At 41.1% G+C, this 17,812-nt stretch overlaps 1 protein-coding gene across 4 annotated transcripts in view; it reads right to left on the reverse strand.

The window, feature by feature from the left end:
* myripb (myosin VIIA and Rab interacting protein b) overlaps positions 1-15,823 on the reverse strand; it is a 46,026-nt gene extending 30,203 nt beyond the window's left edge. For 3 of the 4 annotated variants that reach the window (XM_020609575.1, XM_020609574.1, XM_020609573.1), the window contains exon 1: positions 15,567-15,821. In XM_020609575.1, coding sequence (XP_020465231.1) covers positions 15,567-15,784 — 218 coding nt within the window. In that variant the 5' untranslated portion in view covers positions 15,785-15,821. Of the gene's footprint in view, positions 1-15,566 lie in introns of all 4 variants that reach the window. The other variant, XM_020609578.1, reaches the window with a different exon arrangement.
* Positions 15,824-17,812: the final 1,989 nt, after the last annotated feature.

The following is a 17,812-nucleotide window of genomic DNA, read 5'->3' on the forward strand; positions in this document are numbered from 1 at the left end:
ACCTGATCATTAACCAGCCTCTCCAGTATTTTACCCAGACAGCAGAGTTTAGATATAGGGTGAAAATTATTGAGTACATCTGGGTTCACATCCCTGACGTTTCACTGATGTGGTGTTATACTGTGACGATCAAGTGTTCCCTTAATTTTTTTGAGCATTATATTTACATGTATTTTAGCTTGAATGTATGGGAAAGTGAGATAATCAGCTCTGCATAGCCAGACCATCGCATGGGGTTTTAAGGGGAGGCAGAGCTCTGCAGCAATGTGGGAACCCTAGAGACAGAATACGCCTTCCATCACTGAACTCTTTCTCCATCTGGCCATTTTGTGTGGATAATGAAAACTGCAAATCTCTGCAGGCTTTATCCGAACAACTATGTGGAGCCAACATCATAGAGCGCCAAGTGAAATGAGGCTGAAAGAGGAAGATGTCTGTAAACACATTTCATTTGTTGGATGTCTAGTGAATGAACTACAAAGCTTGTGATGGTAATTAAATCTCAATAAGGTGGTATCACTGGAGTTTTGTGGGGGTTTTTTTTTAGGTCACTCGCAGACTGTGAAGCCTGGTTTTATCCTCTTAATGTCATCAAACACCTTGGCCAGGAAATGAAAATCCACTGATATAACAGGATCTAACCACTGACATAACCTCTTGTGTAACAGAGGTTACACAAGAATGCATTTAAAAAAAAAAGATTTTTTTCTATTGCACCATTACACAAATTCATAGGTCATTAGATTATTCACTCCTTTTTAATGCAGTGCTTCACTGACTGTATGTAGACCTGTAAAGTGTTAGGTGTCCACTGCCACCAAAGTAAGACGTCTTGTTCTGATGGTCTCCCTTTCTGCAACATTGGAATGTACATCTTGCTGCTTCTCTCTGTTGTGATATATACAGTATGTTGGCTGTTGTCGTACAAAGGATATGCAGTATGTTAAACAATGTGCTCATCTCTGCTTCTATATTTATCCTTGTGGTGTGCCGGCTCTGGGTTTTGTAAATTACAGTAGACATGGATGGATTATGAGACAATGGGCCCCTGGGCACAGACGAGGAAAAGGACCCTATGTCTCATACACTTTAAGATGCAGGACTTGCAGATTGTACAAGCATGTGATTTGTAGTAAATCTGTGTCTTCTTGTGGTTGTTTTATATTAGTTTTTAGCCATTTTGTTCCAGTTTTATTGGTTTTGCATACATTTTTACTTGTTTTGTGTCTATTTTTTTTGCACCTCTCTGTAGTTGCTTTGGGTGTTTTGTTTGCATATTTTTGTAGTTATTTTGTAGTATTGTATCTCTTTGTAGCTTGTTTGGCCTTTTGTAGTCATTTTAGTGACTTTCCAACTACATTTCTCTGGTCTAGGGGCCCCCTGACCCCTTTGGCCCATTCATCTATCCATGTAGACTAAACTACAAATGTTTACCGTCTACGATTGCTCTCTTCAATGTCTCCAGCAGACCCTTGACATCACATCCTCTGTTGGTACTGAGAGCAGGTCAGTTTCATTGGGCTGAAGCCAAATGTGAATTGTGCTCTGACATGACACACACACTGGTATAGAGCAAACAACACTCAGCCCAGCTAAGTCTGGCAGTCAGGGCATGGGAGAAAAAGACAACTAATCATTGAGGCACACAAATACATAAACACACATTTATCTCCTCTCTCATATTACTAAATTTGTTTTGATAATGAAGATAGAAAGGTGTAAAATAGTCCTGCAGACCCACCACCTGCAGGGAAAGGAATCAGGGTCAAGTGCAATCCTAGTCAGGCGGCAGGCTAGGTCTGGTACCACCACATAAGCCTTGTTAAGATAAACCATCCCCTGAGCAGCATCAAAGGGGCCTTAAGCAAAAAAAATCCCAGGGCAAAAGAAGCTCAGCTGTAAACACTCTTAATAAACGTAAAAAAGCTTCCCTTTCTTGTTTGTCCCCTTCTGTATTTGCATGTTTCATTCCTACATTTGTTTGTGTTGAATATTCTTTTTTGCAGCTGTTACTTTGTCCTACATGTTGTGTTACATTGTGCATGTCTGAGAAAAACGTGTGTGTGTGTGTGTGTGTGTGTGTGTGTGTGTGTGTGTGTGTGTGTGTGTGTGTGTGTGTGTGTGTGTGTGTGTGGATGGCTGGAGGTATTGTGGCACTAAGATTAGGTGGAAGCCATTATACCAACTCATGCCCTCTGCAGGTAGGCAGGCAGTCTGAGATTTACAATCAGTGCAAACTGAGAAAGAGGAGGCAGGTTGAAAGGAAATAAAAATCATTCACTCACTCCGGCTCAGACAAAAGTGTTTGCTGAAATCAGTTTACCCAAGATATGTGTTTCAGAAGGTGCTGAAGTAAACAGAAACAGCGAGAGTGTGGGGATCCCGTGGCTGTTTGGTGGCCTGAAAAATGATCTCAGCGAGAAGCAGGAGAGTAAGACAGTGGGACTATAAGAAATATAGAGACCTTCATTCAAAATACATTAACGTGTTTTCCAAAGTCAGGCAGTCATTACAGAATTTGCAGGTCAACTCCTCAAGTCAGATTGGATATACCTTAAAAATATTGATAAAGTGCCACAGTAACCTATTTTATGATTTTCATTGTCAATAAATAATTCAACTGGAATAAGCATGCACTTTTAATTATTTAATTTATGTCAAAATGTATTAAAATATTGAAAGACAGCAAAATCCCATGCTATTGTATGGATTCAAACTGTTATTCTTTTAGCATCATGAAGTATTATCAGCATTATGAAGTATGTCATCAGCAAATGTGTGGTACTTCACAAATGATTGATTTCCAGTTGATCAACCTCTTAGTTGACTAATTATTTCAGCTTTAACCTGAAGTATATAAATGGAGAAAAGCAGTTTACCAGGGAGTCAACTTTAACCAAAGCCCTTTGTTGCATAAACCTAACCATAGATAGAATAAATGTTTTGCCTCTAGGACACCAATGCTCAGATTTTATTGTAAAAATAAAACAAAACACTAGATATGCCTATAGTGGTGCTTTTGTATGTGTATGCCTATAGTATATGTATTTGTGCAGTTGAGTACTTTTCTGAGCTCTCATGCTGAATGTGCAGACAGTGTCTCACTTTGTTTGCCTATGCCAGCAGAATATGTGCACATGTACGTCTGCTTTCTGCTTTGATATCTCTCCCGTTGGCAGCCCTGGTATGAGCTGCTGCTCTTAACAAATAACCCAAAAGACAGAGACGGAGCGAGGGAGAGGGAAGGACAGGAGGACTTCTGTTCCTGCTCTCTCCCACTGTGTTTCAATTGACTAGCAGCAACCTGTTACATGATGCCAAAGCGGCCTTCCTGCCAACATCTTAATAATATTAAACAGCCCATATTTGTTGTATGATGGGGTAATTAATGTTTAGTGCACAAGTTTTTTTTAAACAAAGAAATGTATGTTGAAATCTGTTCAGCGCCTGTCTGCATGGTGTGATCCTCTGTAGCAGAAACAAGTCTATGGCAAAGGTGCAGATTAGATGTAGAAAATGTGTGTCTTGTTTTTAGGAAGACGCACTCTGGTTTTATCGTCCTGAAATGATTACAGAATATTTGGAGTTATGATGGGCGCATAGCTAATCTAGATGTACCCGAGATTAAACATTAAAAGGCTGGAAATGAGCACGCCATGGGAGGTCCATACAGTAGTGAGAAATGTACAATTAGTATGACAATCCTATGGTACCAATATCTTACTTCTTTCATACTAGAGAGTTCACTGAGGCAGCAGATCAGATTGCGATGTGCCTGAGGGAGACATGGGGGTGCAAGAAAGTGAGAGAACACAGTAAGTCAAGAGTGAAGGAGAGGAAGGATAGATCAGTGTTCATGCAGCACCGTCAAGAGGTTTTTTCACATCAATTCTTAGAAAGACACAAAGAAAAACAAGATGACAAGGATTATAATTTAGTGATATAAGAGTTTAGTGGAAGACGACAAACATAACTAATCTGAAAAACAGAGACCCACTTCATTGATCTGCCAATCATTCAGCTCACATCCTTTCCTGCCAGCTCACCAGGATATGAGACATGACTGCCTGCACTGTGGGGCGTCTCCCACGGTGGAGAGGTTTGTGATACAGCGGATAACATCTGCAGAACCAGTCACTGTAACCCAGAGCCATCATTATGGGGAAGGGAGGGTTACGACGGAATAGGGATTCAATATGAACATTAAAATTTCCATTTGAGTAAATCAGTGTGGGGTGGTTACTGAGATACAAGGCCTTTCATTTACAGTATAAATGTTTGTAGAAGGATTAAAAGTCATGACCTCTGATGCCATGATTGCAACATAACTGACTTGGCTTTATCCAAGCGGTGTCCATGTTTCAGACCTCTCACTGGGCACTTCCCATGGCAGCAGTAGACACATCAAACATGCATCCCCTCCTACTACAAGACATGATTTAAGGATAGAAGGTGACATGTGCTGACATTATGCTAACACTGTCATCCCAAAACCAAAAATTCAGACTCTCAGCACACTAATGCAGGAAGTGCTATCACAGATAAAACTTAAATTCCTGGTTTTTGGTAAAAAAGTCAAAACAAACACTTATTAAAGGAAATATCACAGCTTTTTAGCTAAATTAATTTGAATTAAAGATCAGCTTTAAGATAATCCAAATACATTTTAAAGAGATAATATGTAATATGTTCCTGTAGCTCTCTAAACATTCTGGCACTTGCTACCACCATCCATCTACAAAGTGATCAAGCTCAAAGAACTGTTGGATATTTACCCATACCCACACACCAGACTGCTATAAAGCAGCATTATTGGGTTAGGCCCCTAAATACTGGTGTTTTGGGTGAAACCTATGGTACATCTTGCTCCACTGTGTACAAACAGTTTCTGTCTCAGATCCCTCTAACCCACAATAAAAACAGCAAGAGGTTTAGCTTTGTTCTGATCCACTAGCCAACTTTGTGCATAAACCGATTTAGGAATCATGTGATTTCCAATCACCTCTGTGCTGCAGGTCCACTGTGTGAGTAATGTGGGCCACAGATGATCCATTTATGTGGAGTGCTTTAGCATCATGGTCATTTTCCTCAATCACTAAATGCTGCTTCATTGTAACAGAGTTCACAACTGGGCCCGAAGCTCAGATCAGAGGTGTAAATGTCTCATGCATCTGCACACACACACACACACACAGACGGAGGAGGCCTGGGAGCTGGAGGCTGACCAGTGAAGTCAGAGACACATTGATGACTCAGAGCAATATCTGCTAAATAACACACAACGGTATCACAAAACTGACAGGAACTAACATGCCCAAAAGAGGGAAGATGAAAAGTTATTTTTGTCAATGTGTCTTTCTCTGTGTTCTCATATTTATTTGGATGGCAGTGATTTATTGCCTGCTATAGAATCTAAAGGGTCACACAATTAAAATGCAGGTATCTACACATACTCATACAGATTTAAATCATCATTATCAAGCGTTACAACTGCCTGGTGGCTTCAGTGTCGTTGGACACAGCTAAGACCACAAAGACAAGAGGGTGAAATGGCTCTTCTTCCTGTGCCTGCAGCTCACAGAGATGAGGGTGTGCACGCTGGTTCAGCTGCACTTTGCATTCTTCAGACAGTTTCAATTGATGAAAAGCTTCCTGCAATTTTGTTTGCTGACTAGAATAAAACAGTTCTTTACGAATCCTGAGCATGGTTAGCTCACCGTGACTACACTGCAGAAATCAACTTTTGTTGTCTTGTGTGATTTTAAAGCTTCACAGTGCAAAGTGATAGTCCTACCATGTGAGCAATAAGAGAGGAGAGCCTTCATCTACTTGCTGTTTTGGGGTTTTATTGGGTAAAAAGCCCTGCAATCCATCGTCCCTCTAGCTTCTAAAATCCAGTGCAAAACCACCAAGCAAACGAACAACAAGACACAGACACAGACTTGTAATTGCATTCATACAGTATAGTCAACACACAGTAGTGATGTATACACATTTTAACTGCATCCTGGTGCTATAGGGTACACCCTCCCCCATCACACTGATAAAAATACCCCCGCGAGGATGACAGAAAAAGATCACACTGAGTCTGAGCCTCTCTGGGCCGCAGGTGCTTGTCTGGCAGCAGCAAGAGTTTAAACCTCTGGTGTCCTTATAAACACACGCTGACTGCTATATTGTTCTGGGATCACTTTGAGATGGTAAAATTAATATTCACAGGTCCCTTGAAGTGGTTTTGGCAAGCACCGATGTACAGACACACACTGGTGTGTGCAGTCTAGCGGTGGACCTTTGCCGCTTCCCTGCCCATCTCTGCTGAGTTATCACAAATAAGGGCTAAAAAAATTTATAACAAAACAAATATTCATGTGCATGAAATACCCACAAGCCTGACAGAATTTCAGTGCACTTGTTAGCTCATGTGTTGCTGCCCTAAGTCAAATCAGCTACTGTTTGGGCATTAGAAGAAGGCAACCTCATCACATGAAAACAAATAATTAAATGGGGACTTCATGTGTCAGCTATGCAGTTACACCACCACAAAATCACCAGAGCTGACTTAGACTCCCATTTAAAATATGACAGGCAGTTAACGTCACACCGCTTGTGTGCATGTCTGTAAAGATGTACGTGTGTGTACTGCAGTTGCACACTGATTAGTAGCACAGTTAAGTACTTCCATGCATGGAATATTACATCCTCCCAATTAAAATGATTTAAAAGGAATGTAATGTGAAAAAAGTTATCCAATTAAATTAAAGTACCCACTAAATGTTTGTGCTGTAGTATAGTTCTGCAGAAGGTGCAACTGAGATAGGCATATAAAAGAGGACAGGACCAAAAAAATAAAAAGACACATAGAGACACAAAGATGCAGGGAAGTGAAATGACAAGATGAACAACGCAATTCGAGAGTCAGTACAAAAGGAAAATTTAGTGGCATTTCCACTCTTGGATAATTGAGACAGGTACTTTCCTCCTCTATCATTCCCTTTCTTAATGCCTTATTCCATGCCCTCCCCCCGCGCATCCTTCCTCCTATGACCTTCATCTCTCTTCATCTTCTGCTCTTCCCTTTATACATTCTCTCCTCTGTTTTGGTCGTGGAGTCAAAAGAATTTTTTTTTTTTACTTTTTCCACTGAAAACATTTTGACTTCTCTGATCAAATCATTGGGGTGTGTGTGTGTGTGTGTGTGTGTGAGAGATCTCTGTTGTGATATATACAGTATGTTGGCTGTTGTCGTACAAAGGATATGCAGTATGTTAAACAATGTGCTCATCTCTGCTTCTATATTTATCCTTGTGGTGTGCCGGCTCTGGGTTTTGTAAATTACAGTAGACATGGATGGATTATGAGACAATGGGCCCCTGGGCACAGACGAGGAAAAGGACCCTATGTCTCATACACTTTAAGATGCAGGACTTGCAGATTGTACAAGCATGTGATTTGTAGTAAATCTGTGTCTTCTTGTGGTTGTTTTATATTAGTTTTTAGCCATTTTGTTCCAGTTTTATTGGTTTTGCATACATTTTTACTTGTTTTGTGTCTATTTTTTTTGCACCTCTCTGTAGTTGCTTTGGGTGTTTTGTTTGCATATTTTTGTAGTTATTTTGTAGTATTGTATCTCTTTGTAGCTTGTTTGGCCTTTTGTAGTCATTTTAGTGACTTTCCAACTACATTTCTCTGGTCTAGGGGCCCCCTGACCCCTTTGGCCCATTCATCTATCCATGTAGACTAAACTACAAATGTTTACCGTCTACGATTGCTCTCTTCAATGTCTCCAGCAGACCCTTGACATCACATCCTCTGTTGGTACTGAGAGCAGGTCAGTTTCATTGGGCTGAAGCCAAATGTGAATTGTGCTCTGACATGACACACACACTGGTATAGAGCAAACAACACTCAGCCCAGCTAAGTCTGGCAGTCAGGGCATGGGAGAAAAAGACAACTAATCATTGAGGCACACAAATACATAAACACACATTTATCTCCTCTCTCATATTACTAAATTTGTTTTGATAATGAAGATAGAAAGGTGTAAAATAGTCCTGCAGACCCACCACCTGCAGGGAAAGGAATCAGGGTCAAGTGCAATCCTAGTCAGGCGGCAGGCTAGGTCTGGTACCACCACATAAGCCTTGTTAAGATAAACCATCCCCTGAGCAGCATCAAAGGGGCCTTAAGCAAAAAAAATCCCAGGGCAAAAGAAGCTCAGCTGTAAACACTCTTAATAAACGTAAAAAAGCTTCCCTTTCTTGTTTGTCCCCTTCTGTATTTGCATGTTTCATTCCTACATTTGTTTGTGTTGAATATTCTTTTTTGCAGCTGTTACTTTGTCCTACATGTTGTGTTACATTGTGCATGTCTGAGAAAAACATGTGTGTGTGTGTGTGTGTGTGTGTGTGTGTGTGTGTGTGTGTGTGTGTGTGTGTGTGTGTGTGTGTGTGCAAAATGTATTAAAATATTGAAAGACAGCAAAATCCCATGCTATTGTATGGATTCAAACTGTTATTCTTTTAGCATCATGAAGTATTATCAGCATTATGAAGTATGTCATCAGCAAATGTGTGGTACTTCACAAATGATTGATTTCCAGTTGATCAACCTCTTAGTTGACTAATTATTTCAGCTTTAACCTGAAGTATATAAATGGAGAAAAGCAGTTTACCAGGGAGTCAACTTTAACCAAAGCCCTTTGTTGCATAAACCTAACCATAGATAGAATAAATGTTTTGCCTCTAGGACACCAATGCTCAGATTTTATTGTAAAAATAAAACAAAACACTAGATATGCCTATAGTGGTGCTTTTGTATGTGTATGCCTATAGTATATGTATTTGTGCAGTTGAGTACTTTTCTGAGCTCTCATGCTGAATGTGCAGACAGTGTCTCACTTTGTTTGCCTATGCCAGCAGAATATGTGCACATGTACGTCTGCTTTCTGCTTTGATATCTCTCCCGTTGGCAGCCCTGGTATGAGCTGCTGCTCTTAACAAATAACCCAAAAGACAGAGACGGAGCGAGGGAGAGGGAAGGACAGGAGGACTTCTGTTCCTGCTCTCTCCCACTGTGTTTCAATTGACTAGCAGCAACCTGTTACATGATGCCAAAGCGGCCTTCCTGCCAACATCTTAATAATATTAAACAGCCCATATTTGTTGTATGATGGGGTAATTAATGTTTAGTGCACAAGTTTTTTTTAAACAAAGAAATGTATGTTGAAATCTGTTCAGCGCCTGTCTGCATGGTGTGATCCTCTGTAGCAGAAACAAGTCTATGGCAAAGGTGCAGATTAGATGTAGAAAATGTGTGTCTTGTTTTTAGGAAGACGCACTCTGGTTTTATCGTCCTGAAATGATTACAGAATATTTGGAGTTATGATGGGCGCATAGCTAATCTAGATGTACCCGAGATTAAACATTAAAAGGCTGGAAATGAGCACGCCATGGGAGGTCCATACAGTAGTGAGAAATGTACAATTAGTATGACAATCCTATGGTACCAATATCTTACTTCTTTCATACTAGAGAGTTCACTGAGGCAGCAGATCAGATTGCGATGTGCCTGAGGGAGACATGGGGGTGCAAGAAAGTGAGAGAACACAGTAAGTCAAGAGTGAAGGAGAGGAAGGATAGATCAGTGTTCATGCAGCACCGTCAAGAGGTTTTTTCACATCAATTCTTAGAAAGACACAAAAAAAAACAAGATGACAAGGATTATAATTTAGTGATATAAGAGTTTAGTGGAAGACGACAAACATAACTAATCTGAAAAACAGAGACCCACTTCATTGATCTGCCAATCATTCAGCTCACATCCTTTCCTGCCAGCTCACCAGGATATGAGACATGACTGCCTGCACTGTGGGGCGTCTCCCACGGTGGAGAGGTTTGTGATACAGCGGATAACATCTGCAGAACCAGTCACTGTAACCCAGAGCCATCATTATGGGGAAGGGAGGGTTACGACGGAATAGGGATTCAATATGAACATTAAAATTTCCATTTGAGTAAATCAGTGTGGGGTGGTTACTGAGATACAAGGCCTTTCATTTACAGTATAAATGTTTGTAGAAGGATTAAAAGTCATGACCTCTGATGCCATGATTGCAACATAACTGACTTGGCTTTATCCAAGCGGTGTCCATGTTTCAGACCTCTCACTGGGCACTTCCCATGGCAGCAGTAGACACATCAAACATGCATCCCCTCCTACTACAAGACATGATTTAAGGATAGAAGGTGACATGTGCTGACATTATGCTAACACTGTCATCCCAAAACCAAAAATTCAGACTCTCAGCACACTAATGCAGGAAGTGCTATCACAGATAAAACTTAAATTCCTGGTTTTTGGTAAAAAAGTCAAAACAAACACTTATTAAAGGAAATATCACAGCTTTTTAGCTAAATTAATTTGAATTAAAGATCAGCTTTAAGATAATCCAAATACATTTTAAAGAGATAATATGTAATATGTTCCTGTAGCTCTCTAAACATTCTGGCACTTGCTACCACCATCCATCTACAAAGTGATCAAGCTCAAAGAACTGTTGGATATTTACCCATACCCACACACCAGACTGCTATAAAGCAGCATTATTGGGTTAGGCCCCTAAATACTGGTGTTTTGGGTGAAACCTATGGTACATCTTGCTCCACTGTGTACAAACAGTTTCTGTCTCAGATCCCTCTAACCCACAATAAAAACAGCAAGAGGTTTAGCTTTGTTCTGATCCACTAGCCAACTTTGTGCATAAACCGATTTAGGAATCATGTGATTTCCAATCACCTCTGTGCTGCAGGTCCACTGTGTGAGTAATGTGGGCCACAGATGATCCATTTATGTGGAGTGCTTTAGCATCATGGTCATTTTCCTCAATCACTAAATGCTGCTTCATTGTAACAGAGTTCACAACTGGGCCCGAAGCTCAGATCAGAGGTGTAAATGTCTCATGCATCTGCACACACACACACACACACAGACGGAGGAGGCCTGGGAGCTGGAGGCTGACCAGTGAAGTCAGAGACACATTGATGACTCAGAGCAATATCTGCTAAATAACACACAACGGTATCACAAAACTGACAGGAACTAACATGCCCAAAAGAGGGAAGATGAAAAGTTATTTTTGTCAATGTGTCTTTCTCTGTGTTCTCATATTTATTTGGATGGCAGTGATTTATTGCCTGCTATAGAATCTAAAGGGTCACACAATTAAAATGCAGGTATCTACACATACTCATACAGATTTAAATCATCATTATCAAGCGTTACAACTGCCTGGTGGCTTCAGTGTCGTTGGACACAGCTAAGACCACAAAGACAAGAGGGTGAAATGGCTCTTCTTCCTGTGCCTGCAGCTCACAGAGATGAGGGTGTGCACGCTGGTTCAGCTGCACTTTGCATTCTTCAGACAGTTTCAATTGATGAAAAGCTTCCTGCAATTTTGTTTGCTGACTAGAATAAAACAGTTCTTTACGAATCCTGAGCATGGTTAGCTCACCGTGACTACACTGCAGAAATCAACTTTTGTTGTCTTGTGTGATTTTAAAGCTTCACAGTGCAAAGTGATAGTCCTACCATGTGAGCAATAAGAGAGGAGAGCCTTCATCTACTTGCTGTTTTGGGGTTTTATTGGGTAAAAAGCCCTGCAATCCATCGTCCCTCTAGCTTCTAAAATCCAGTGCAAAACCACCAAGCAAACGAACAACAAGACACAGACACAGACTTGTAATTGCATTCATACAGTATAGTCAACACACAGTAGTGATGTATACACATTTTAACTGCATCCTGGTGCTATAGGGTACACCCTCCCCCATCACACTGATAAAAATACCCCCGCGAGGATGACAGAAAAAGATCACACTGAGTCTGAGCCTCTCTGGGCCGCAGGTGCTTGTCTGGCAGCAGCAAGAGTTTAAACCTCTGGTGTCCTTATAAACACACGCTGACTGCTATATTGTTCTGGGATCACTTTGAGATGGTAAAATTAATATTCACAGGTCCCTTGAAGTGGTTTTGGCAAGCACCGATGTACAGACACACACTGGTGTGTGCAGTCTAGCGGTGGACCTTTGCCGCTTCCCTGCCCATCTCTGCTGAGTTATCACAAATAAGGGCTAAAAAAATTTATAACAAAACAAATATTCATGTGCATGAAATACCCACAAGCCTGACAGAATTTCAGTGCACTTGTTAGCTCATGTGTTGCTGCCCTAAGTCAAATCAGCTACTGTTTGGGCATTAGAAGAAGGCAACCTCATCACATGAAAACAAATAATTAAATGGGGACTTCATGTGTCAGCTATGCAGTTACACCACCACAAAATCACCAGAGCTGACTTAGACTCCCATTTAAAATATGACAGGCAGTTAACGTCACACCGCTTGTGTGCATGTCTGTAAAGATGTACGTGTGTGTACTGCAGTTGCACACTGATTAGTAGCACAGTTAAGTACTTCCATGCATGGAATATTACATCCTCCCAATTAAAATGATTTAAAAGGAATGTAATGTGAAAAAAGTTATCCAATTAAATTAAAGTACCCACTAAATGTTTGTGCTGTAGTATAGTTCTGCAGAAGGTGCAACTGAGATAGGCATATAAAAGAGGACAGGACCAAAAAAATAAAAAGACACATAGAGACACAAAGATGCAGGGAAGTGAAATGACAAGATGAACAACGCAATTCGAGAGTCAGTACAAAAGGAAAATTTAGTGGCATTTCCACTCTTGGATAATTGAGACAGGTACTTTCCTCCTCTATCATTCCCTTTCTTAATGCCTTATTCCATGCCCTCCCCCCGCGCATCCTTCCTCCTATGACCTTCATCTCTCTTCATCTTCTGCTCTTCCCTTTATACATTCTCTCCTCTGTTTTGGTCGTGGAGTCAAAAGAATTTTTTTTTTTTACTTTTTCCACTGAAAACATTTTGACTTCTCTGATCAAATCATTGGGGTGTGTGTGTGTGTGTGTGTGTGTGAGAGACACAATATGTGTGGTTATGTGTAGAGTGAGTGTGTGTGCTGTTAATCCCACCAGACTGCTAATGGTTATGCTTAGGAGGTGAAGCCGTGTTAGATGAACGTGTATGATCGTGTGTTACAGCACCAGAAAGGTGTTATAACAAATCAGCTGAATCAGAGTCTTTTCTCCTCTTAAACCATCTGTTATCAACAAGCAGCGGTCATGTTCATTAACAAATAATTCAGCCAATGCCACGATCCTTTTTAACTGCAGCTGCAGTTAAGAGGGATCATGCCATTTGCACTCTGCTCTCAGCTGTGCTCACGTCTGTTTGCCTGCAGGCATGTATCTGCCTGGATGTACACACGTGTGCATTATTATGTGCAACCATGTGTGTGTGGGTGGCTTTAGACTCTGAGCATGCCCATGTGCGCGATGATTACAAATCTGCTTTCCCTCGATGGATCACACTTCTGAGCAGAGTGGCCATGCCTTTATGAATGTTGATGGACAGCCGGTGCATGTGAGTGAGACCATTTGGTGGCCTGTTCACTGATAAACTGATTCTACAATTAGACTGAGCAGAATTATCTCTGGACTTAAAAACATGATAAACAACAACAAAAAAAAACAATGACAAGAAAAAAAATACAAATTACTTAACTGGCATTGTGTTCAGACAGATCCTCTTCTTAAAGAGAGCATCCTTCCTCGGTGTGGTCTTTTTTGCATCAGTTTCTTCAGCACCAAATCAGTGCCTTTGCTTTACAATCATTCACTCCAATACTAGACATATAGCCGTTTTGCAAAATAATATCTAGCCTCAAGTTCAACACTTATGCAAGCTGTAAATCAGTGCTCCAAAGGATACGACTCCACCCAGAGAGACAGCAATTCATGTTAAAACCAGATTTAAGCATGTTTAATGCGCTAATGAAAAGTGCTGTATTTATATGTAGCTGGTAGATGGCAATGTTGTGACATCAGGCCCATCTGCGACTCAGTCTGAACCTCTATTGAGAACATTACCGAGCCCCAGGCAGAAACAGAGAGAAAGATAGACAAAGAGCGTAAGGGGAGAGATGACCGATGGAAAGCTGGTCACCTCCTGTGAATGCCATCATTCCTTTTCCTCCTCCTTCATCTCTTCTCTACGGTCTCTCCTGCTCCCTCCCTTCTCTTACACCAGGATTGAGGACTAGGCAGCAGGTCTAACTCAGTACACTGTGCAGCAAAAATCAGTGAAAGACAGACTAAGATGAAGCAGGGGCATTGGAGGGAAGAAATAATGCTAAGTAAAGGAGCGACACATTTTTTTGGACAGCTCTGGTGTGTGCTCCGCCATCCTGTCAACCTCCACTTCCACCCCCAAGACAGAAAATCCACAATGTGCCACATTACACCTGCATTTTAGCTGTCTTTCTTGTGATATTGGAGACATTAGCAATTAAAAGTAGAAGCTCCAGTGAGGGGAAAAAAATGATCGCTGTAATCAGTGACAATGCCACATGTAGCCCCTTAACAATACACATAACGCATATTCACATATCTAATATCCTAAAATCCCAATTGATTATGAGATGAATCCAACCACTGTGACTGACTTACACACATCAGTATCAACACCCCACCCTTGCTGTCCAGACAGGGAGCGCTTAATATTCATCCAATGGTGAGTCGGGGCACCAGGACAACTCCCTATACGCATAAACAGCCTTAACAGACATGCACATACACACCTTATTTGCAAATACAGCCAGCTGTAGGGGAATTCCCTTGCCTCTTACAAGACTGGTTTCTCTTGATCTATACATCATCAGTGCATGTTGTCATTGTTTTTTTTCTCTAAAGCCATGATATCTAGTTTGTGAACAGGCATGTGGTCGGGGACTCAGAACAAACAAAAGGAAGTAAAAAAAAATTTTAAAATATGGAAAATATTTCCCACAAGAAACTGGAAGTGTACATCAAAAATCGAAATGCTTGAAAAAAATCCAAGTGATGCTTGATTATTCATCTTCCCGGCTCTGCTGTCTCTTGTCTCTTTCCAGCACTGTAGATATTACCAATTCTCCACATTTCCCCTCAATTTTCTCTCCTTCTCTGCCCCTCTTTGTCATTACGGTCTCCTTTAATGGCCCCGTATCTTCTCCCTTCTTGGCTTTACCACTAGCAATGATAATAAGGACAAGGATAATCACCTTTATGTTTAAAGAAGAGGAAAACAGAGCTGAAACAGTTGTGTTCCATGAGAAATAAGTATAGAGCTGGATGTTTAAAACAGTAAAACATTCATTCTTGCAGCACTGACTCGGTTCAAGTCCTCCTTTTCTTCTCATTCATTCATCTTCTCCCTCACATCTCTCCTCTAGTGTACAAACCTGTCTCTGCTCTCACTTCATTCTTTTTCCTTCAGAAATGTCCCCTACATATCTATTTTTCTCCATCCTAGTTTTCCCTTTACTTCAGCATCCTCAAATCAACCAGCTCACAGCTTCTTTCATCTTTCTCATCTCTATTAATTCGTCTGCTACTACCCTCTGGTATCCACCACTAGTGTACATGTGAATGTGTGTAAAAACACTAACCTTCCCTTTTGGCAAGCAGAGCAGAGCCAGGCTTTGTCCCTCTCGCTGTAGGTGCAGCAGGTCTTGCAGACGTTGTACTGGCAGTCCAGGCACTGGCGCTTGGGGTTGAGCAGGAAGGTAAAGGGCGCGCAGCAGCGGATGCAGCAGTGCTCATTGAAACGATGCTGCTTCGAGAGGATGGAGCATCTGCTGCCTTCCTCTGCCAGCTCCTGCTTCATCTCACTAAAAATGAGAGAGAGAGACGAAGCGAGACAGAGGGGGGGGAGAGGACAGGAGGGGGAGGGGGAAGAGAGCAGGAGGCTGGTGAGCGTCTCGTTAAGAGGAGGAAACATGAAAACAGTGCAGAATGGCAATGCAGACCAACTGAAGAAGCTGTGGCAAATGACAAGAAAGGAGGGTCATAGGTTTGGTGAAAACACTCCCCTATTTGTTTCGCTTTTTCCCTCTCCCTTCTCTGTCTCACTCTCTTACACTGATTCTGAAATTAATGTGATGGCTGACATTTTAATTTCTGAGGACGAACTGTTATACCATAGTATACCATAGCCCACATGTGTCAAAACACAGCTAAAAAGATCGCGGCATGCTCTTCTTTCTCATGCTCCAATAAAACAGAATCTTTGTCAATTAAGTCACTATGTGGATAAGAATAACAACAATAGACTGGCATTACTGTAAGTGCTAAGCTGAAGGTCACTTGGTGGAGATCTCACTATCAACACACGTTAATGAAAAACCTTCAAGTCATACTGGAGAGCTATTTAGGCTGCAGTCCAAAAATTACAGCAATGAAGGAGCACCAACAAACAGCACAGTATCAATATGCCTGTTAAGGCCTCTGAGAATCGATCAGGCTAATGAACTATTAGGATTACAACCTGAAATAATTGACCAACACGTGTTTAAAAAAAATCTAATAAAATACCCAGCCACAGCTGACAGTGACATTTCAGCAGCTGCATACAACTAATTATGCATCCTTTTATTGGCATTAAGCTATATTTAGCTTATTATATTGACATTAGGTCTTATTCAAAGTCTGATAAAAAGACAAAGAGACAAAATAGTACAGGCTGTTCATCAGTGTTTTAAATCAGCACAGCAGCTATCTAAACTCAACATAAATTATGTATATAGGTTGTTTCTCTGTAGGATTTGTGCTGACTAAGTGCAGGGGGCAGGGCTACAGTAAATGTAATGGTTAGCATAAACCTATCACTGTCAGTATATATTGCAGTTGTGTCAATTATACTTAAAATAATACACACAGAGGAGGAAAGCTTAAGTAAAACATATGTCTATATCTGCACTAGGCTGAAATGCACAGATCAAGCTATTGCTGCTGGGAAGGTGTGAAAGTGAGTGCAGCTCGAGTGGACGGAGTAAATTATTTACGGTGCTTCTCTACACATCAAACACAGCCAGGTTACAGCCTACAACACTTTCTGATTCTATACATGTACACACTTAAAGATTAGAAGTGCAAAACAAAAAATATGTTTTATATACGCAGTGATACATGCAACAGATATAAAATATACACAAACACCCACGGATGTACCAAAAATGTGTGCAGGTGTCCCCACATCAAGTAAAGCACCAAATCACACATACCCTCTTGTCATCACATATGCTGTATGTAGCGTGCTGAACTGTGCACCTGTGTCTGTGCAGCCAGTGGTCAGTAGCGTGGTCTCCCATCTCCCTAAGTTATCAGCAGTGCTCTTCAAGCACATCCTGTGCAGCCTCACTGATTGCTTTTCAAATGCATCATTAGGTGCAGCATATTATGTGAGAGCGGGCAGGGGTGGGTGTTGACAGGCAGTGGTTGGCGTTAGCGTAGTGATGGCAAGACAGACACTTACTGTATATTATACCACAATGATCAAAAGAAGTTTCATATTCTGCATATACATACACAAGGTCACATCTGCTGGGAAATGGTGGCCCCACAAAAAGTAAAACAATTTAAATGCACCTCCAAGCAACATAGATAATAGAGACTCATCCTGTCTACACTGTAGCATCTGGTTCACAAACAACCCAGAACATATTCACACCCCTAGATAGAAATATACAAGAAGCCATTGCCTGGAAACAATCCTTCAGTTCAGATTAGGGTCAGGATCCATTTTCTCTGTCTGTGTCTGTGATACGGGTTTATTGAACAGCCCAGTTAGATGATGGCTAGCTCCGGCCCTTTAATTAAATGAGTGAGCAAACGCTCACATATATCCAGGGACAGG

This window comes from Monopterus albus, unplaced genomic scaffold (assembly GCF_001952655.1).
Source record: "Monopterus albus unplaced genomic scaffold, M_albus_1.0 scaffold100.1, whole genome shotgun sequence".
Lineage (NCBI taxonomy): Eukaryota > Metazoa > Chordata > Actinopteri > Synbranchiformes > Synbranchidae > Monopterus > Monopterus albus.